General features: G+C 33.9%; 1 protein-coding gene across 2 annotated transcripts in view; it reads right to left on the bottom strand.

Annotated features, from left to right (window-relative positions):
* Window positions 1–22,505, bottom strand: part of CSMD3 (CUB and Sushi multiple domains 3) — an 885,055-nt gene that overhangs the window by 233,344 nt on the left and 629,206 nt on the right. For both annotated transcript variants that reach the window (XM_024572155.3, XM_045181698.2), the window contains 3 exons: window positions 12,235–12,426; window positions 4,436–4,574; window positions 2,382–2,569 (listed from right to left, as the gene is read on the bottom strand). In XM_024572155.3, coding sequence (XP_024427923.2) covers window positions 2,382–2,569; window positions 4,436–4,574; window positions 12,235–12,426 — 519 coding nt within the window. The remainder of the gene's footprint in view (window positions 1–2,381; window positions 2,570–4,435; window positions 4,575–12,234; window positions 12,427–22,505) is intronic.

Genomic DNA, 22,505 nt, shown 5'->3' with positions numbered 1-22,505 from the left:
GCAATTAGAGAATATTCTAGCCCTCATGACATTGTCAGTCTATTAATACTTATATTAAATAGGCACTTGTAATTGTGAGTATTGCAAAAGAAACCTACCTGAAGAATTGACAGATAAACTGAATTGACGGGAAAACATTAAGAGATAATGAGCTGACTGGGTCAGAGACAGATGAGGGGCATGAAGGGGAGAAAGTGCATTGGAGCATGCAAGTCGAATACACGTGATTTTTGAGTTAAATACAAAACTAAAAACTTGATCTCCCACATGCGTGCACCCATGTCAGCATGCACATTTGCACACACACACACTAACACAATTTGCACCCACTTATTATATTCAGACTTCACTATAAAAATTGTTTTCCAATCCAAGGAACTATATCTCTTCCCAGATAAAATATCCACATAACACTATTTTCAGGTAAGAATCAGCAGAGCAAATACTAAGTTTGGTCACTAAGAACCAGGCTTTACTGTTGCAGGGGCTGCTTGTTTACTTTTAAGAATAAAACCTCACACCGAGTCTCCTTATACAAGCAGGAAAATACAATGTACTTTTTAGGCAGAACAACAACCTAGCATTTAAAGCTGGCCTTCATGAGATTGAGCTAAATCCCTTGAGGGAAATGGAATGATTGAAATCACTGTTTAAAAGGATTACTTTCTGACAAGTCTAACAGCCTAATATTCATCTTTTGAAAAGTTTGCCCTTTCTGCTTTAAAGCTTCCCCACAAGTCTCTATCATTGATAAATCTCAACAAAATTGAAGGGAAATTTTTTCCACAAAGATATAAACATGATGGAAATTTAAAATTGTGCATGTAGGATAAAGGACAGGCACATGACAGAAAATATAATTACATGTGTAATATTCATAGATGGAAAAGATAAGCACCAAACACAGAATCGGGAAGGTACTGTCATGAAAAAGTATGGCTGCCTTAAAATAGCCTTGCGAGCTCATCATGGTTTGCCTGGGTCATCAGCTAGCTGGGTCCTGCCCCATGGTGTTGGGAGCTTTTTCTAATAGAAAACACTGATAGAGTGCAACTCTCAAGTTCAACTCTCCACACGATGCTTCCTAGACCACAATCACAAGGTCTAAACTTCCCCAGGGTCCCGTGATTTGGAGCAGTTAGCATCTGCAGACAGCCCCAGTGAATAGCTGGCACCCCAAATCCTCACTGTCTGGTACCAAGCAGCCTGTATATGATGCTGATGACACAGCCATTTTCCTACTTTGCTCTGTAAAACGAGAGACCCAGAGAGGGCTCAGTCTTCCCACTGGAATAAAATCCATGCCATGCCCATGCCCAGCAGACACCTTGTCCCTGGCATGCATTCCAAAAAGTGATGAAGATATTGGGGGACTCCAAGCAATTGTATCTTGCTGACTTGTGAGTTTCTCCTTTCCCTAAAAAAGCCTTCCTTAACCCATACTATATGAAGTTGTGGAATTTATCCTGACTTCTTTTGATAGCCCTGAAGAGACAAACCCAGTGCCTGTGGCAATTGTAAAAGACATTTAATTGTATATGCAATATTGTATTTCTTAAAACAAGAATTAATAGATCTGAAGCAAATATGGCACAATGCTAAGGTTTGTCAAGTTAAATGGTAGATACTTTATAGTTTATTTTATTATTAGATATTACTTTCAGTTACTGAAAACACTTCATAATTTTAAAAAGCCAAGTGGTATGTTACAAATCCAAAATATGTATTTTAAAAACTCAGTTGACAACTTGAGTTAAATTATCAGTATGCCCTTTGTGCACTCAATTATTGAAAAAATAAATTTTAACTTTGAACAACTAAGATCTAATTCATTTATAATCACTGAGAGTAAAACTTAAGAAAAATACATTTATAAGCATCCATAGGCATTGTAATATTGATTCACTTAAATGCATGCAAAATTTCTAAAATATTATAATTATTACTATATTTTATTATGCTTATTCTGAATATTGACATATTTAAATTACTTTAGACATTTTCTGAAATATAAGTATCACTATACTTTGTTCTCTTTATCACTGAGAGTAGTCTTGGAATAAAAAATATTTAAATGAATCTTCAGCTCCCCCCAAAATGAGTTTTTTTAAATTATTTTGTGGTTTCAGCCAACTCTCAGAGTATACTAATTGCTAATTTGTTTGCTGATACATTTCCTTTGGTAGTAATTAGGGAAATGCTAATTTCCTTTTCACTGATAGGAAAAGTCAGAGCTCTTTATGAGATGAATTGTATGTAGGTAGCCTACACTAAGAAATACACAGATAGTAACCACTGACAACAGCCAATACAACATTATCCTCCTGTATAAAATACTCATAATTCAAATCATGATGCTAAAATCAAATGTTCATATTTACCTTTATATTCTAAATGAAATCCAGTGTAGCTAACAGATCCATCACTCCGAAAAGCCAAATGCATGGTATTGGAGCTACTTTCTATCCTCTCTGGTAACTTGCTGTCTTGAAAACTTCCAATTAGTAGACTATTACTGTCTGGCCCGTCATATATATAGAGGAAGTCGTAGTTTGGTTCTATGCTAAAACTAAACGAGAGAGAGAGAGAAGGAAGTGGAATGGTTATTACTAAGAAATTAACCTTAAGCCATATAATCATATACTAGTACAGCCAATATCTTTAAAAATAACAACAGTCCCTTCAAAAATAAGTTAATGTGAACATTTGCCTGGCAACAACACACTGAATATGAATATCAAGTCAGCAGTGAAACACAGAATACATATTGGTATCTTCAAATATGTCTAAGCTGGCATTGTATCTACAGGGAATACAAATGACCGCAAGGCAAACAGTTTAGCTGATGAAAGGGTGAATGTTCTGGAGTCATAAATGTAGGTTCAAACCTTGATCCTGTCTTTGGTAAGTTATATATTCTTACGTAAGCTACTTTATATCAGTAAAATGTGGAGGACGATATCTATTTTTAATTTTTTCATTCAGATATTTTGCATCAGAAAATGAAACCTCTTTTCCTTTATCAGTTACACTACTTGCCTTGATTTCAAAATTTATAAGCAGTTTTGCTGTTTTAAAAATCAAATGCATATCAGATTCAAACAAAAGTTTGAGATACAAATTTGCATTTAAATTATGCAAATGAAGCACCACATAGTTTTAGGTATACCTTTTTTGGAAATAAATATATTTTCTTCTTTTAGAACTTAATGTAGGAGAAATCAAACTAATACACTATTTGTCAAAATTAAATAATGTGCAGATAAAGACATTTTAGCATGTAAATTTTCTAAATTAATATTTTAATATTGCAAAATTTGCAAATTAAATTTGCCTAAGAACCCTGCCAAAGTATGATAATTGTCCCATAATGATTATGGAACCCACATATTTATAAGGCAGAACAAAGCAATCATTTGTCTCTCTATCACCTAGCTCACATTTTGGCAGAGAAGACGATGAACTTTTACGGAACTACCACGCAGTTTAACACACTAGCAGAAGGAGGGGCTGTGGTACTAGAGCCCATGTACATCGGTCTTGGACACTGAAGATCAGTAACATTCCTACTTGGACATTTTTGATTTGTTGATACCAATTACTCCCAATGAAACGTTAAGGGCAAGAGGTAGGTCAGGTTTTGTGATCGCAGCCTATTAGCTCCCTGTGAGAAAACAGAGACTCCTTCAAAGAATGTACCCAAGGTGACAGGGATGACAGCAGCAGAGCGAGGGCCCAAACTCAGCTGTCTCCTTTCTCACACAAGACGCTGCATTCTCTGTCGCTTCAGTACTGAGCTAACCCTGAAATCAAGTACAGGCATAAACAACAAATGCAAATTTGAAAACACTCCCGTGTCAAGTTCTATCAGTTCTGTGGAGAAATATATGGAGGATCCATAAAATTCTTGTCATCTTGATTTAATGAGACCACCAGCAAAGGTGATAAATAGATCCTATATCTTCCCAAGTCCAATGGTGGTGCTGTACAAATGGATATTTAGATGCTTCAAAGGATTTTGGGTGACCCACATATGGAGGAAGAAAAAAAATCCTTGAAGTACTGACCTTTTCATCTTGAAGTTTAGGAAAAACTGAATTTTTTGAAGCTGTGATGGCACGTACAAGGAGGTAGAAAAGGTTATAAAGAGATCACATTTCATGAGAGTCAATAAGCCACTTGACTTTTAACATGTTTCCCGTCCACTGAAATCCGGTGAAGACGCTCACCCACCAGCCTTCCGAACGGCACTGGCATCTCTGCTATTAGACAGGGCTTTGTAAACTGTAGACTGCGGGGTGTTGGTGTTGGAATTAATAAGCAATAATAAAAATGTCATGTATAGAAATAGAAATTTGCCTAAGCAAACATTACAGCCGATGACAAAAAGGTTTTTTGTTTTTTTTTTTTAATGTGGGAATGCATAGGCACTCACCTGATAAATGCCAAAGAGATGACGTAGTCTGTGTTGACGGTGATTGTCCAGTCACAGTCCCTGCTGTGCGGATACGGGTGAGGGAAGTTCGGCGAAAGAATAAAGCCTGAAGATCCCGTTAAGTTGCCTCCACAGGGTGCTTGGAGTAAGCAAAGAAAACCCCTTAAGTAATTAATAAAGTTTATTAGCTATCAATATTTGTAAAGACAGTTTTTAAAAAAGGTTTAGGAGATTTTATATAGACCTGAATTTTTATAGTTCTCAATGCTTGCATATGGCACTGTCTTTCAAGAAAAAACACTAAAATATTAAATACATATATGCATAGCTATATTGAATTTAGCTCTTTTTACTGGCTTCAAAAGACAAGAAAAATTACATGTATACTTAGGTCCCTTTCTATTTTTGTTTAATGGAGAAGAAAACCATGGAGAAGAGGGATAAAGATGGTTTGCCCATGGTTACTAAAAATATCTGAAGGATACTAGGAAAGCTGAAAAAAAAAAAAGAAAGCAAACCAAAACCTCTAATAATGGTATATAAGATTTTTTGCTTATTTTCACATCCTCCTGGTGCCTTTTTATATATTGATGGAGGAAGAGCCTTTGATATAGTTTATGAGTGAGAATGGATAATTTTCTGAGAACCTACAGCACTATACATTAAAATAATCTTTCCATAAAAAAAGATTTTGTTTATTTATTTTTAGAGAAGGGAAAAGGAGGAGTAAAGAGAGGGAGAGAAACATTGATGTGAGAGAGATACTTCAACTGGTTGCTTCTCATGTATGTCTCACCTAGGGACCGAACAGGCAACCCAGGCACTTGTGACCTTTAGTTTTGTGGGATGACACCCAACCGACTGAGCTACACTAGTCAGGACTGAAATAGTCTTATTGGGTTGGCCATAAACGTCTGTTTAGGTATTTTCTGTAAAATAAAAGGCACATTCTTAATTTTCACCAATGACTTTATTGAGTTGGATATTTTGAGTATGTCCCACAGCAAAGAATTATTTGGCCAAAATGTCAATAGTGCCAAGAAACTTCACAAACTACTTTTGACACATTCGCTCAGTCACAGCACCTTCTTCAGAGACTGCACAAGTCTTTTTGTGTGTGTTTCAGTTGCACTTCTACCTTTCTTGAAATAATAAAGCATGATATACTGAAAATATTGTTTCCCCTTCCATCTTTAATATTAAAATGGCACAAAACTTCAGCAATTTTGATTTTTTAAATGCATGCTGATATGACAGCTGTCACAATGCAATCTAACAAAATTGCTTCAAATGAAGTTAAAGACAACTAAGCACTACAGAGCCATTGTACGGAAAAATGTAACAGACTTTGGCCAACATGATATATTGTATGTCAGGACATTCCTAAATTCTAGTTGCCTAACTTATTAATAAAGTTAGGTCTCTCTCTATATAGAATCAGTAGCTTCAGAAAAATAAAAAAATAAACATATTAAGGCTCCTGGTGGTGGAGTGTGACTATAAATAAATGAGGCAGAGATTGAGATACTCATGATTTCATGATGTCTCCTGTACGTAATCAGCACGTCATAACTCTTCTTTTCAAATTATAATTTTCTCAGGTCAACTTTACCATTCTGTTATAAGGCAGTCTCCATTTTGCTGACAGCATAAAACTGGTTAGGGAAGGAGGAAAACCTGGTTCTGGTAACACTGTAGATCTCTGTTCTTTGTCTGGATCTAGATATGCAAAGTCATGAATAAAATGTGGGAACTTTTGCCATCTAAATTATGAATTACGGATGTCTGCTGTTACATTTCTCCAGGTCCCTCACTACCCTGGCCTCAGTACCTCAGTCACTGGAGGATGGTACAATCAACCTGGTCAACTAAGCAGGATAACACCCTCCACCTGGTTACATGATCCCTCTTTCTCCTCCAGAACTTTGTTCATTTATCTCCTGTACCCTCCAGCTTCTCCCCTTGTCCACAGCATACTCAAGTCTCTTTCATCTTAAAAATAAAATAAAGTCCCTAAAACGTGTTTAGTTTTTCACCTGACGGTTGCTTAAGGAATCCCCTCACCATTTAGTGTGGGGTTAAATGAGTCAATGAATTTACTGTTTTGGCACCAGAGATGGGTTTCCTGGAAGATGGTGGGAGCAGGGAGGACAGCAGGGGACTGGACTGGACGGGATGTAGGAGGTGAAGCTCAGAGCTCAGGTGAGCTTTGATGCTCACCCTGTGTGGATTGGGGGGTGGGGGGATAGGAGGCAGAGGGAAGCCCTGGTTGAGCTTGGCTTGCAGCTTGGTTCCTAGTAGGCCACAAACCGGTAGTGGCCCACAGTGGGGAATGGAAACCCCTGCAATAACCCATCCCCTTCATTTTCCTATGAGGAGCCCAGACACAAACCCTGCAAATTCCCACCATTCTACTCAAATGGTAAACTGAACTGCTTATCCACCCCCATCAATCAGCATTAAATGCCTGTAACCAAAGTAGGGTTAAATTTCTCTTATTCCTCTTTGTCCCTGGACTTTGGTCCACCCCTTAACCTTGAGCCAGCACACAACCCCTCCTGAGAACCAGCTGGACTCAGTACAACATTCTCTGATCTGCTATCCCACCTGGCCACCCCTGCATCCCATGTCCCCACACCTGGTTCTTCTGGCCTTGTGCACTCCTCTCTCTAAGAGCAAAATGCCTCTTGCCTAACTCGGGATGCTGGTACATCTCGGGGCCACATGGGTGTCCCTGTCACAGCAGTCTCTGCCCCCACTACCCTAACCTGACATCATTCTTTTTTACTAAAAGTATCTCTTTACTTACTTCAAATTTACTTTTTATTTTACAAGGAATCTTTTGCAAAGCAGATCTAATTACCTTGTTTCTTTCTTATCTACGTGCTGTATTTACCCACTGGCTGACTAACATGATTAGTAAAGCAAGTCGCTACTGGGAAATACGGTTTCTTGTGTTATATTTGAAAGAAAAGCACCCAAGTGTTCATTTCGAGAAACCTTATTTTCATAATAAGTTCTATTTGGAGAGACACAATAACTTTCTTGTTGCTTAGGGATCTACATGGCTGTATTTGGTACTTTTCACCTCTCATTCTCTCACCAGTCATGGCTAGTTCCCTTGCCAACAATACAAAGGCATCTCAGCTCTCCCTGAAATGACTTTCCCTTTGACTTGTACAATGGAGACTTCCCCGCCTTTATCTTTCTCTTCATATCTGTAGTCATCCTTAACTGTTGACTACATTAATTTCACTGTCTTTGTTTTCAGAACTCCTAATTTTCTTTGTATAGACCTGTTTCATTGCCAAGGAATTTTTCTTTCACTTCATCTTACTATTTTATTATTCCCCTACATTTCTTACCTAGTCATCTCTAATTTTTACCCTATTACAGTCTTCCTAGTTAACCATATCCATTTTTTTTACTTTATCTTTGATTATACGCGGGTGACTTTTTTCTCCATCTTCTCTATCAGATTTCTCTGCTTAATTCTAGACCATATGCCCAGATGCACACTGGTTATCTCTACCTGATAGCCTATAGGTACATTAAACACAGAATATCCAGTATGTCCAAACCTCAGCTCAAATTTGGTTCTTCTTCTGCACTCCTTCATTGTTTGACTAGCACTATCATCCACCTGTGCTCCCTAGCTAGAGATGTAAAATTCTTCTTCTCTGTTCTTCACTGCATGCTTGTATCCAGTCCAGCAGGAAGCACTACCAAGACTCCACCTTGTTGATCCTCATGGATATTTTTCAGGCCGTCTCTTTTCTCCTTGCCTAATAGCATATTTCTAGATCTGACCTTCTTATCTGCCTCCAGAATTACTGCAATGGCTTCTTGTTTCCCATGCTTCTAGTTGCTGGCAATTCATCTTTCCCCTAGTAGAAACATCTAATTATACGGTGCTCATGTACAAAATTCTGCAGTTGTTCCGCATTGCCTAAAAGATAATGCCTCAGCTCTAGTAGTTTTCATAATCTAATCCCTGCGACCTTTCCACTCAACTCAACGACCACTGTAGACATAATTTACACTCAAATCCCACCAAACTGCTTGGAGTTCCTGTTGCCCCCATGCGTTTGCCCATACACTTTGTTCTTCCTGAAACGCCTTTTGCCTTTCAGTATTTATATAGCTCTTATTTACATTTCAAGTTTCATTCTGCCTCTAGGAAGTTTTCCTGGGAATTTCCAGTCTGGGCTCTACTTAAACTGTCTCCAATGCACTTTGGTATCCATAGCAACCTCTGCCTATCTCCATTATTTCCCTTATGATACTTTATTTAAATGTTCCTTTCAGGTGTTGGAATTCATCACTGCTCTATGAGATTAAGATTGTGACTTATATGTTACTTTATCCCCAGGATTCAGCACATACTGTGTATTCCATACGTGTCTGAGGAACTGGTGGTGGCCCTTTGTATTTATTATGAAGACAGTTAAGATGCCTATAGATGAATGTGCAAATCTTATTTGTACCTATGTGTTGTGATTAAAACAGTAGCATATTTTGCCTTTGATACTTATAAAAATCAATGTGAATTTGAAAAAAATAGAAAAATATGTGTCATAACAGCAAATGTATGTATATATATGCATAAAAGACAGAAATAATAGCAAAATGTTTCTTGTGTTTATTTGTATGTGTTTAAATTGTGGGATTATGTGTAATATGATAGAGCACTGTTTGCTTCACTTTTTCTTATTTTTCACAGGGAACGCTGGTGTTTTTATTGTTATAAATTTTATACACATGCACACGCTCATAAATATACTTATGTAGGTTTATCCTTTCTCATAAAATATATAGAAAATATATTACATTTTTAAGTATTTTATTGGATATATTTCATGATTGTATTATTATTTGGGTATAAGATCCTATAAAATTATTTAAATTCTATTATTTAAATTATTTATCAAGGTTTTCCTGATTTATTGATATAATTGATTCTGAAAATCTACAAAAGCCATTGAAATAATCAAAAACATTATTTGACATTTATATATTTCAAACACTTGTGAGTAAAGAAAATTTTCTTTGCCTTAAAGATACTCAACTTTAATACCATTTGAAAAATGCATATTTTAAATGCATCTAATGATACACCATAAAGAATAAAATTCTCTTTAAGTCAAACAGATTTATGAGTTAAATGTTCAGTTAGGTTCCATGAAATTCTGACACTGATAATTTTTTCTGAGTGTAGTTTCTTGTGAAACAGTTATACAGGCCACTATTGATACCTGTTTTACAATCTTCTTAATTATTCACCACACTATAATTTTATTTGTGTTTACTGTCTATCTCAGCAGCCCACCCACACTGATGTCTTTGTTATTTACCTTCATATCGAGTGCTGCTACTTTCCCTCTGGCAACGTCAAAGTAATCTTCACACTGTCAATTTTGTTGGAATGAATTCCATTAACTCTCTTAAAGATGACGTCCTTCTGCTTGGTACTTGCCTAAGGCTGACTACTTTTACATGCAAGCGAAATGCTTTATGCTCCAGGGTCTGAGACATAGACTTATGGAGTTTCTAAAAAAGTTCAGGGTTTAATCTTTGGCATAGTGTTTCCAATCATGGAGTTCTTTCTTATCAGTTTCAGAGGTCAAGCTTTCTGCAGCCTTAGCAATTTCTCAGACATTTTATTTTTAGGTTATTTTCTTCCTCAGAGAAGCACTAATGCATATCTTCTCCTCAAGCTATCTTTTCCTACCAAAAATAATATGCAGCACCATAATCCACACAAAAACTTTCCACAATCAGCTCAATTTAAGTAAAATTTAGTGTTCAACTGTTTTTTTTCCTAGAATTAGGTCTTGCTAAAATCTTGTCTACAAATGGAATTTTATAACAGCTTATCTCAAAATTCTTCCTTTGTTTTTTATTTTAGTGATTACTAGATTTCAGTAAAAAGCTGTTCAGTATTTTAGAATTCTAAACGTAAAAATATATAATAGAGTCCTTCTAGTTATTCTACCAAGCAATGCCCTATTAACCAAGCCTAAGAATCACAATGAGCAAGATGTTCTATAGGAAGTCTGTGGTGTTCTGTCATTTGCTCTTCACACACAGATTCTCTGTATGAGACACTCAGTTAAATTCCATTTAATTGGAATGTGACATTTTAATTTAATGGCACTTTTGTAGGTTAACTGAGTAGTAAACAGATAACAACTTCATAGTTACAGATTTTTTCTTCACAAACATTTCTTGCTTCTATGAGTTTGTTATAATAAATATAAATTAATTTTGATGACTTAGAATCTTGCAGTGGAACATGAAGAGGTATAAATGGAAATAATAAAGTGCAGAGGGAGATATGGCTAAATCAGAAATGGTTCAAACTATGCCCTTATTTTGTGCTTTTAAAAAAAGTCTCTATAATATGATTTTCCTCTGACATGTGCCTCATTTCCACAGATGTCTAGAACCGTCTGCCTTCTCCCTGCCTGGTTTGAGCTATTGAATATGTTTTGTTTTGTGAATCAAGTGTTTTTTAAAAATACCAACATATGAAATACAGAAAATGTGATGTGACAATTCTGATTTTTTAGTTTCACTTCATTAGAAAGTAGCTTCACAAGAACAAGAAACTTCTCTGTTATGTTTTACTAATAAATCCTCAACTGTTATGTCAGTGCCTACAATATACTGAGTGACTAATAAATATTGAGTTTGCAACCCCATATAAAAAATTACAAAATGGGGTAAAATAAATCTAAATAATTGAGTCATTGAATTTGTTCCCTGACTCACTATTTATACTATTACCATGTTTTAAAAAATACTATAAAATGATTAATTAAAATGCATTTATGAGTGTGATTTAGTAAAAATATAAGGCTTTCTCTCTTCAATGTGTTAAATTTGTGCTAAATAGTATAAGAAATAAAAGGATGAACAAGCTGTGGAATCTTCTCTCAAGTTGTTTACAATGTAGTTAGAAACAAAGTATGTGCAGAAATAAAGTTTTGAGTAGAGAGTATATACATTGGTCAAAATGTATTATAAATTTAAATGACACCAATTCTAAAATACTTAAGCTAAAACATTGGAGATTAAATTAGTTTCACATAAAAAGTTAACAATGAGATTTTGAAACAAAGACTACATAGCAAGTTTTTCACCATTTTTACCCCCGAAGTGGTATATCCCTCTAACTCTTTCTCGGGCCCAGTAGAGCAGTGAAGTGTACTTTAATTTTCTGGAGTCTAACTTGGGGATTCAGGCACAGAGCATGGGGACTAAAGGCAGATAGAAGTATGAACAAAGCAGCTAAAACCCCTTAGATCATCAAATTCAGAACTAATATTCTTTTAGAATACATGAATTGAATGAAAAAGTCAAAGCTTTGAAGCACAAGCTTAAGTTCCAATAAAATTTTTTTCTTAGAAGGAATAACCATTGTAGAGGCAAAATCAACATGGCCCATTTAAAATGTAGAGTCTGAATCACTGTTTAAATATTAAAAGCAGGGTATAACTGCATTTATATAGCAGATAAAGAAAGATTAGGATTTTTCAAGGGTTTTGCTTCTTACATTTTTTAAGGATCTTAGAACCACTGAGAATCTAATAAAATTGTGGATCTGTCCTTCCGAGGAAAATAATGATCATTTAAATAAGGGTCATTGTACATTTTTTGAAGGTCCATGGACCTCTGAAATCTTAGACTTTCATATTAGGACCTGTTCTAGAATACTGTTCTTAATTAATGGTACCAATGCCCATTTATAACCATTTTATACTTATATAAAATTTTAATTGTTCTTTAGTTCATACCTATACAGACTGGTGGGCTGGGCTGCCAGAAGTATCGATTTTCTACCTGAATGCAGGTTATTCTTTCTTCTCCTTGAAGTTCATATCCTGGGTCACACTGAAAGACAACAGTGTCCCCAGGCTCTCGGCCATCCCCGTTTCGAGTTCCATTCATGGGAACACCTGGATCACGACACGCAGTGGCGACAGAACCTATTAAAAGATAGAAACCCAACTTCAGTTTTGAAGGTACCAAATCAACCTCACAGTTCCAGACACTAGAGTTTGGAACCTTCCACATACCTATGTGCTTCTAGAAAGTTAAAAATGCCTCAACCGATTTTTAATGCCTGTACAATAAATATTTAAAAAATATATTTGTTAAGTAATTTGTGTGCTACATTATTTCAAGAAGGGGGATGGCATTTCAGTAGCTAAATAACAGATTTATTCAGAATTATTAGATGCTCTGTGAAAGACACTGTGAAAAGTATGAAAAGAAAGAGGCATGCTGGGAGAACATGTCTGCATGGAATATATTCCACAAAGGATTTTCATCTAAGTGTATATAAAGAACTCTTGAGACCCATCTATAAAAAAGGAAAAAAGAGATGCAGAATACAAAATCTTATTACAAAATAAGCAAAAAAACCTACCCCATTTCAATGAAGAGGATTCCAGATGGCACATGAAAAGGCATTCAATATCATTAGCCATCAGGGAAATGCAAATTATGACCACAATGAAATATCACTAAATACCTATCAGAATGGTTAAAATAAAAAAATAGATAACACCAAATGCTGGCAAGATTCTGGAGAAAACTGAACTACTTATCCATTGCTGGTGGGAATGTAAAATGATACAGCCACTCTAAAAAGGAGTATGGCAGTTTCTTGCACAACTAAACTTGTGTTTACCATACCCCCCAGTAATTCCACGCTTGCCCATTTACCCCAGAGAAATAAAAACTACGTTCACATAAAAACATGAACACAGATCTTCATAGCACCTTTATTGGCACTAGTTGAAAACTAAGAATGACCCAAAAACCTTTCAAAGGGTGACTAGTTAAACGGTGGCAATACATATTACAGATAATTACTTAGCAATAAAAAAGAATGATATACACATGACAACGTGAATGGTTTTGAAGGGAATTATGCTGAGTGAAAACATACACCGAAAGGTTGTGCACTGTTTGACTAAATCCATGTAACATTCTCGAAGTGACAAAATCATGAAGATGGAACACAGGTTAGTAGTTACCAGGAGTTTGGGGGTTGAAGATGGAAGGAGGGGACTGTGTTTATAAAAGTAACATGAGGGACTATTGGGATGACCTGCACTGTGTCTTGATGTACTGGCGGCGGTCATACAACTCTACAGAGAGCTACATAAACACCCACAAGTATATTTGAAACTAGTAAAATCTACATAAGATCAGTGGGTTGTATGTAAATTTTCTGGTTGTGATATTGTGCTATAATTGTATAAGAATGGTTATTGGGGTAAACTGGGTAAAAGTATGCAGGATCTGTCTTTATTATTTCTTACAACTGCAGGTAAATCTAAAATGATCTAAAAATAAAAACTTTAAACACATCAGTAGAGGAGAATAGTATGAAACCATGGGAAAGTAACATCTTTCTATGCACAGTATATGGCACATTTAATAATAGAGTTAACTCCAATTATGTAGGTTAATGGAAAATATTATTTTGAATTATCACAAAGTACATTTACCCTAAAGCATATGCCAATTAAGCATCAAGACAAAGAAGCTATTAAAATATCCACTTAAGCCATTATTAAATTATATTCACAAATGTGGATTCAGCACTTGTACAAATTATTTTATGAGTTGCAGATTAAAGTAATGAGACAAACTGCTGGTTTACGGACACATAACTGATATTCACTCATTCATTCACTTACTAACAATATATTCCAGGTATTGTGCTAGGTGCTAGACATGCAAATAAGAAATGTGCAAATGCAAATAGAACTGAACAGAGATTAAATTGTCTTCTTTAGTGGTGGTACTAACAGATTCTATTGTTTACATTTCTAGTAGGTGAGTAGGAAGGTAGGTAGGCGTGTAGATAGATAGACAGATAGATTAATCAATTTGTTAATCCATCCATAAAATTTGTTCTAACTTGTCTCTCTAATACGCATAACAAAAAAGAAACCAGAGAGTCTGTACACAGCATTATAATATCCTGATTCTCAAAGTTGTGTGAAAAATAAAAGGACTTTATAAATTTAAGACTTAGAAAAGAGTAGATATTGATGGTGTATGTAAAAGCAGCAATGGCGGCAAAAAGTAGTTGTATATACATTGTGTACAAACATATATACATTGTGTACATACATATATACAAACACACTTTGTTTACAACTTTGGAAGAATAAAAATGTTTATTTTTTCAAAGGGTTGTATTTTTTAAAAGGATTACAAATGTAGACTTAAATGTCATTTTACCAATCACTTAAATAAACCAAAATCTACTAAATCAGAAGTCTTATAATTTTGCTTCATTTTATTGATGAACTAGTGATTCTGAGCAATGGACTAAAATGGGGACTTTACATGTATAATTTTTTAACTTATTTTACCAAACCTATGAGTCAAGTGTCACTATTATCCTCATTTTAGAAGTGAGAAAACTAAGGTTTAGGAGGCCTAACCTGTCCAATATTGCAACTAAAGAGTTCAGAACCACAATCTGAAATTGTCTTCCTGACTTCAGAAACCAAATCCTTAAATGTTATACTACACCACCCTGTCCTCTTCTGGTTGTGATTGTCCCAGAGATGCCATTTCTCCCCTCCGTTAAAGTAAAATGATAAACTGCATAAACAAATTATGAAAAAAGGTGGAGATTATATCCATAAGTAAAAAAGCTACAGGTAGCATATATCTGAATCCTTTTAAAAAATATTTAAATCTACCTTTATATAAGTACTATATTTTTGAGAGATTTGTTTTTAATTGTTCCTAAAATAAAAATTGAACACACACTGGAGAGTACCAAAAGTAGAGGGATAGGGTCTTGATTCCAATTCCCACGTTAATTTGTTCTGTATAACTATCTATGCACGCAGAGTCTGGGCAATTATAACCTTTCAATACTCATCGTTTTTGTAAACTGTTTTTGTGATAAGCTCATTCATTAACGTTTTTCCTGAAGTGCTCTAGGGTAGTTTCCACCAAAACTAAAACTTATCTACAGGCTGGTTTTGCAATATATAAGTGGAAATTGACATTCTACACACAAGATTTATATTTAAAATGCTTTTACTGGAAAGAGGTGACATAAATGTGAAATGTGCTACAGCTTTTAAGCTGGAAAGTAGGAATAACAAAAAATTATGAGAAAACTTCATTTTTTTTGAGGCTTCCCATGTGCTGGATTCTGTGTCTTCAAGAAGTTTTAATCTTAAAAATGACATTCTCAAAATTAAAAATGTACATATAATAATGTTACAAACATGTATCAAAATTAAAGCAGTTGCTATAATCATGTCCCGGCTGAATTTGAGGGGAAAAACGTTGTTGCTCTATTGTCAGATTTACTGTGCTTAAAGATTCAAAGTGGAACCAAGTAGCTATAATCAGATAATGTATAATACGTGGAATGGCAGCTAAAATATGTGAAAATACGCCTTTGCTTTTGGGTCTGGTTAATATATATTAACCACTTCTTAGTTTCTTTCTCTCTTAATTAACAAATTAGTAGGAAGATTTGAAGGCACAATAGAAAATGATGGGGTTTAATGAAAGACCAAAGAAGTTTTTTCCTCTTGCAATTACTTGAGTTCTAAAACCAATTAGTTAAATACACACAGGAACAATTACTTGGTGTAAACACTATTGTCTTAATTTCTTATTGAAAATTTAAATACCATAATGATTATATTCTGTGTTTGTGGGTAGACAAAATTATACTAATTTTAGTGTCAATCATTCTTGTTTTTTTGTATCAAATAGAAACTGTAACCTTTGAAAAAAATAGATAACCATTTAAAGAGCCATGCTATCTTTCCTTGGGAATTTGGAGTGAAATAATCTCACATACATATGTGGATAATTAAAAAAAAAAATAATATGATGTTGGAACATAATAAAGTATTAGTCACATATGTTAAAATAGATTAATGATTTTATTCAATACTTATTTTTCACTTTTGAGGAGCACACAATTCTTAAAATATAATTCTTATTTGCAATTTTTGTTGTTATACATGTTTTCAAGTAGATGTTTGATCATCTCTATTCTCTCCTGTTCTAAAATAAGATATAGGGTGTTTTTTATAAAATGAAGACTTTTTTGGTAAGTAAGCATTTTAGCAACTATTTTAAACATAATAAAAAGTATATGTCAAAAATATATTTATCACTGACAGAAAATTATATTTATTTTTTAATTCCTTCTGTTCAAATTGCTTCTAATTTAATTTATAAAATGGATATCTATATTTGTTCTAGTAGGTTTAAATATGCCATTCATTTCTGCATTTACCTGGCATAAATATGTAAAACAAGCAGAAATTCCAACAAAGTTAAAGGGTCTTAACAACCTTGTTGTCTCACCTGTAATAAAACCATGGACAGAACATTCTGGAAAATGCATCTAATAGGCTTATGGGCTACAGCATCCAAATATAGTTTGAATTTAACTTACAAAACCTTATGTCATTGATAATAAAGGATAACATTCCGTCCTTCTTTCCTTCCTCTCAGATTAGGAATTATCAAGTGGCTAGTCTTTACTCAACCTTCGATAGTATTCCTTACACTAGCTGATTACTCAACAGAAATGATAATAGTCACAGGGAAAGATATATAAATAGAAGAGTATGTGAGTAGTTAATATTATAAATACATAATATTTATTGAGCACTATCTTAAAAAAAACAATACACTGTGAGCTGTATCTCAGTCGATTCACAAGAAGTGGAGTTACTATTATTCATATTTTTTCAGTAAGAAAATTGAGGCTTAAAGGGTATAAGAAACTTACCCAACATCACATACTTACTTAGGCAGTTAAAGTGGGAATGCAGACATGAGACTTTATCAAAGAGATATTTCTTAAGTAAAAGTGATAGACACTTCCTAATAAAATGTGCCTAAAGTGTGGCCTATATAAACTCAAATGATATGAATACTGAAACTCAATAATATAAAACTCAAATAATATGATTAGTAAAGTTAAAATTTCTAAAATGTTATTAATCTTTAAATGTCATTTTAAAATCAAAAGCCCAACTCTCTACCTGCCTATCATTCTATTGGAGTAATCTAATAACCTGCACAATATTTAACTTTGAGTGTAATTAGTCACTCTTTTTACTAAAAGAATTACATAGATATCAACTTTATAGTCTTATCCACAGGACTGCATTAGTATATATTGTGTCAAACTGAAAAAAATCTGTGTATCTAAGAAAGAGATACAAAGTACTTGTTCAACATGAAGGAAAGTTAATTTAGAATAGATACCAATAAAATAATTATAATAATGATGACTTTCTCTGTTGAGAGCATATAGTATGTAAAATATTTCTTTAGAGGCTATTGATACTATTAAGCTAAAATACAAAATCTTTATGAAGTATTATTTCTAACAAAATGAGTTTTGTATCTGGTTACCAGGATCAGTTTAAAATAAATTTGTAATGACAAATTTTTGCTTTCCAAATGGAACTATTTATTCTACCAAAAACAACTTCTATTCATACCAGTTTTTCTTAATAATTCTCAAGACCCAGAATGTGACAAAAAAATACAGACAAGCAGAAGTAATAGTTTCATAACTACTATTGTATGCACCAGGAACAATTTTATAAGATATGTATGTTGTTCTTGTGTTAATTATCAGGTTGGCCAAAATGTTCATTTGTTTTTTTCCATAAGATGGCTCTAGTAGAGCTTAGTTGTCTTTAACTTCATTCAAAACAATTTTGTTAGACTGCATTGTGACAGAGTCATATCAGTGTGCATTAGAAAAAAAACCCTCAAAATTGTTATATTTTTGTGTAGCCATTTTAATATTGAAGATGAAGGAAAATATGCAATATCTTTGACACATTATGTTTTATTATTTCAAGAAAGGTAAAAACCAAAATGCAAAAATAAAAAAAAGATTTGTGCAGTGTGTGGAGAAGGCACTGTGACTGATCAAACATGTCAAAAGTTACAGGCTGGGGTTTTTCCCTGGACAATGCTCCACAGTCGGGCAGACCAGTTGAAGTTGATAGCAATCAAATCAAAACATTAACTGAGAACAATCAATATTATACCATGCAGGAGATAGCTGGCATACTCAAAATACCCAAATCAATAAAGTTATTGGTGAAAATGAAAAATGTGTCTTTTATTTTATGGAAAAAACTAAATGGACTTTTTGGCCAACTCAATGTACAGGACCCGGCGGAAGTAACACCTGCTTGAGTGTGGTTGGTAGGGTACATGAATGCCTCTTATGAGATGGACAACAATTTGAACATTTCACCCAACATGTCATATAGTGTGCTTGAGTGTGATATTGTTGTTACATGATTACTTGCTTATGATTTTGTAATAGAACATTTTGTAAAAGAAAAGGAGTATTGCCCTGGCTGGTGTGGCTCCGTGGATTGAGTGCCAAACTGCTAACAAAAGAATTGCCAGTTCAATTCCCAGTCTGGGCACATGCCAGGGTTGTGAGCCAGGTCCCCAGAAGGGGGCACATGAGAGGCAACCACACAATGATGTTTCCCTCCCTCTCTCTAAAAATAAGTCAATAAAATCTTTAAAAGAAAAAAAGAAAAAAAAAAAAGAAAAGGGGTGTTATTTGTGCCAGACCCTGTATATAAGCATCTCTCTCAGCATGCATTAGAAAACAATTTAAACTTTAGTTGAGAAAGTTTATATAAATGTTACACAAATGTTTTTTTTACATTGCCTTCAGTCTTCACCAATGATCTAAGTTCACTGAGTTAATTGCATTCATTAAATAATGTGATCCTATCAAAATAAGCTTTGTCCTTTAAATTGCCCTAAGATGTAAGAAAATGAGAAAATGTCCCACAATAATTAAAAATAGCTCATTAAATAAATATTTGTGAAATAAGTGAATGGATAAATGAATAAAATTATAATTTATCATTTCAGTGTATGCCAAAAGCTTATTTTTGTTTCAATGATTTTCTGATACTGGGAAATATTTATTCCAAGTATGTGGTAAGGACATTAACATTACACTTTAATTTGTGTTAATCTATCTGGATAACCTGAGGATGTTTCCAGAACAAAAGAGTACCAAGAATTACAAGATATGACTGAGTTCTCATCATTGTTACAATTCACTGATATTATAAATCTACTTCTAAATTTTCATTTTATATTTGTTTTCATCTAAGACAGTGTAATTTAATTGGAAATATGCACTTTACCTAATACAGATTTTACAATCCTAATGAGTGCATGTATAGGTTTCAACAAAATTGTAGATGATAGGTCGAACTGTTTTTCAGTGATACTATCTTGGTGACCCTAGGCAAATTAACATTCCAGTTTTCTTACTGCATCACTTTGTATAGCAGAGAATAAATGCATTAAAAATCACTCAATATGTTCTCGTGGGTCTTTCCTGTTCAGAAAGTTGACTCTGGTATAAACTTTTTTATCTCAAGACCTTTCATAAAAGATAAATCTTGAATTTCATACTGTTAAATAACTAGTGTTATCAAAAGCAGGAGACACTAGATTTTAGTGTGTAGTGCAGTAAGAAAGGGAGATTAAGTAGGTTGTAGACATTCTCTGAATTTTAGCTCTCTCATCTATAAAATTGGCAGAGTAATATTTTACCTGCCTGTTTTAGTACCAGATAAAATCTCAAAGTTTCACTGTAACAACAATATTGCATAATTTTAAGGAAATATCAATTCTGAAATGAATTTTTAAAGATGAGTAGATTTTATTGTACTATTCACTGTGTAGTTTATCTAAAGATAAAGCTGTTTTATGTATTTTTATGATACCAGGAGAGTTTAGAAAAGTTGTAGTTTAAATTTGATATTCATAAGGTCTTACTTTCTTCCAGTTTTATTGTCTTATATTGTTGTATTGACTAAGAAATGACACAATATTCTTCACTTCACTATCTGTAAGGAAATAAAGTTGGGCAACAGGAATGTTTAACCTGGAAGGAAATCCCATCCAGAGTCAAATCAATCAGAACACATTTGAAATGCAGATGGTAACCTAGAGGTGGATTTCACCCAGGAGAATTTTGACCTTGATTGAGCCCTTGCTTTGTACAAGATCCATCAATTTTATAAAGAATGTTCAACATCATTATTAGGTCTCTACTCTGCCAGCTACTCAGCAACGTGGCTATCTTTAGACTTTCATTATGTTTCTAAGGATGTACCTAATGATGTGGCAATTCAGGTTAAAGTAGATGGCAGTGTGACAGAGTCATTGCCATCGACTCACAGGGAAAACAAAGTGGCTTCATGAATGGGATGCAAAAGAAACTTCAAAGTCAGAGTTGTAATACACTTACAAGCATACGGAAATCTCTTTCAAAAGTATATTTATTAATTTAATTCACCAGGAAATTGTTGTGTACTCACAGTGAGCCAGGTATTATGCTTAATACTGGAGATGCATTTTAGTCAGAGAAAATGCCTCCCTGTATTCAATTATTATGCTCTAAACGTGGAGACAAGTGGGGCTAAAATTATGGGTACAACGTTTGTGAAATCAAAAGGCATGTTAGGTTGAAGTCTGTCAAAATTACCTATACAGGACACTGATTTCATATCTAAAGTTTATAAAAGATAATATGTATAAAGGTGTAATTTGAGATAAAATTCTTATATTTGGAGATCGCCAGAATTAATGAAAAAAATAAAAGAAAAACCACATAAATTTATTTTACATTATTTCTGACCAGCAATATAAACATATAGAATTAGTGTGCTTTTAATTTTACGTTATTATTTTTTTTCTATCCAATCAGATTTATTTTACATTTACTAAGTATTAAGTACCAGGCGCAGGGCCAAGTTCTGTGGAAAAAATATCCACATTATAACATCCTTGACCTTCAAAGGAACACAACCTAAGAGCAACTACAGATGTGTACATGGCTTTAATATAATAAAATGGGTATTAAAATCAGGTCGCTTTTTGCCATTCAAACTGAAAAATTCTGGGAATGAAACAGGAAGCTAAAATAATTTAAATTATGTCATTAAAATATGTAACTGCTAACAGACTGTTATGTTATTGATGAACATTTCAAAATAGTTATCTATACAAAAGCTATTTTAAAAATAAAATTTCTTAAAAAATGCCATATACCTATGCAAAAGAAACACATTCTTTATATAAATTATCTAAACATTAAGAATAATAGAAGCAAAACAATCATTTATAGCACATCTGTATTTTTAATATGTTTCTTAGTCATATTTAATGCATTTTTACTCTTTTTCTGAACAATTTTTTTCCATATTCTTATTTTCATTAGTATTGCTATAAGTGTTTTTAAATTGTTGGCATGTTCAACAGATGTCTCCATAGGCAATATTATTTTGAATTAAGAATGTTTTTTCTCCATAGGTGCTGAGGTACCTGCTAAATTTTTGGCTAATTTTTTTTTAATGATGGAAAATTTTAACTAGATTGGCTCAACAACATTGTATATACACTTCAGCTTAAATGTTTTCATCGAAGCTGAATGTTTATTTTTCAGAATACCTTTCTTTGACAAATTTTTATTTCATGGTAATGTCTTTAAGATTAACGGTGACAATAGTTCTAGTCAATATTTCATATTTACATGGCAGCCTTCAACACAAGAGCAATTTTGTAACTACCAATTTGTACTTCTTAGTCCTTTCACTTCCTTCACCCAGCCCCCAACTCACCTCCCCTCTGGCAACCTCAGTGTATCTTCTGTATCTATCAGTTTGTTTCTGTTTGGTTTATGCACATGAACTCATATGGTATTTGTTGCTGACTTATTTCACTTAGCATACTATCCTCTAGGTCCATTACTTTTGTCACAAATGGCAAGATTTCATTCTTTTAACAGCCAAGTAACATTCCATTGTATATATGTACCGCACTTTTTTATCCAATTGTCTATTGATGAGAACTCGGGTCACATAGCTGTGGCCTTCTGAATCATCCGAATAGTTTCAAGGGAGGAATGTTCAAGGTTAACGCACAATTTGATGGAGGTTCATTGCTCTTCTCACTCAGTCATTTTGAATGTGATGGCCAC

This window comes from Desmodus rotundus, chromosome 8 (assembly GCF_022682495.2).
Source record: "Desmodus rotundus isolate HL8 chromosome 8, HLdesRot8A.1, whole genome shotgun sequence".
NCBI classification, from domain to species: Eukaryota; Metazoa; Chordata; class Mammalia; order Chiroptera; family Phyllostomidae; genus Desmodus; species Desmodus rotundus.
Note: the sequence above shows the minus strand (reverse complement) of the source record. Positions and strands in the feature narration are given on the sequence as shown.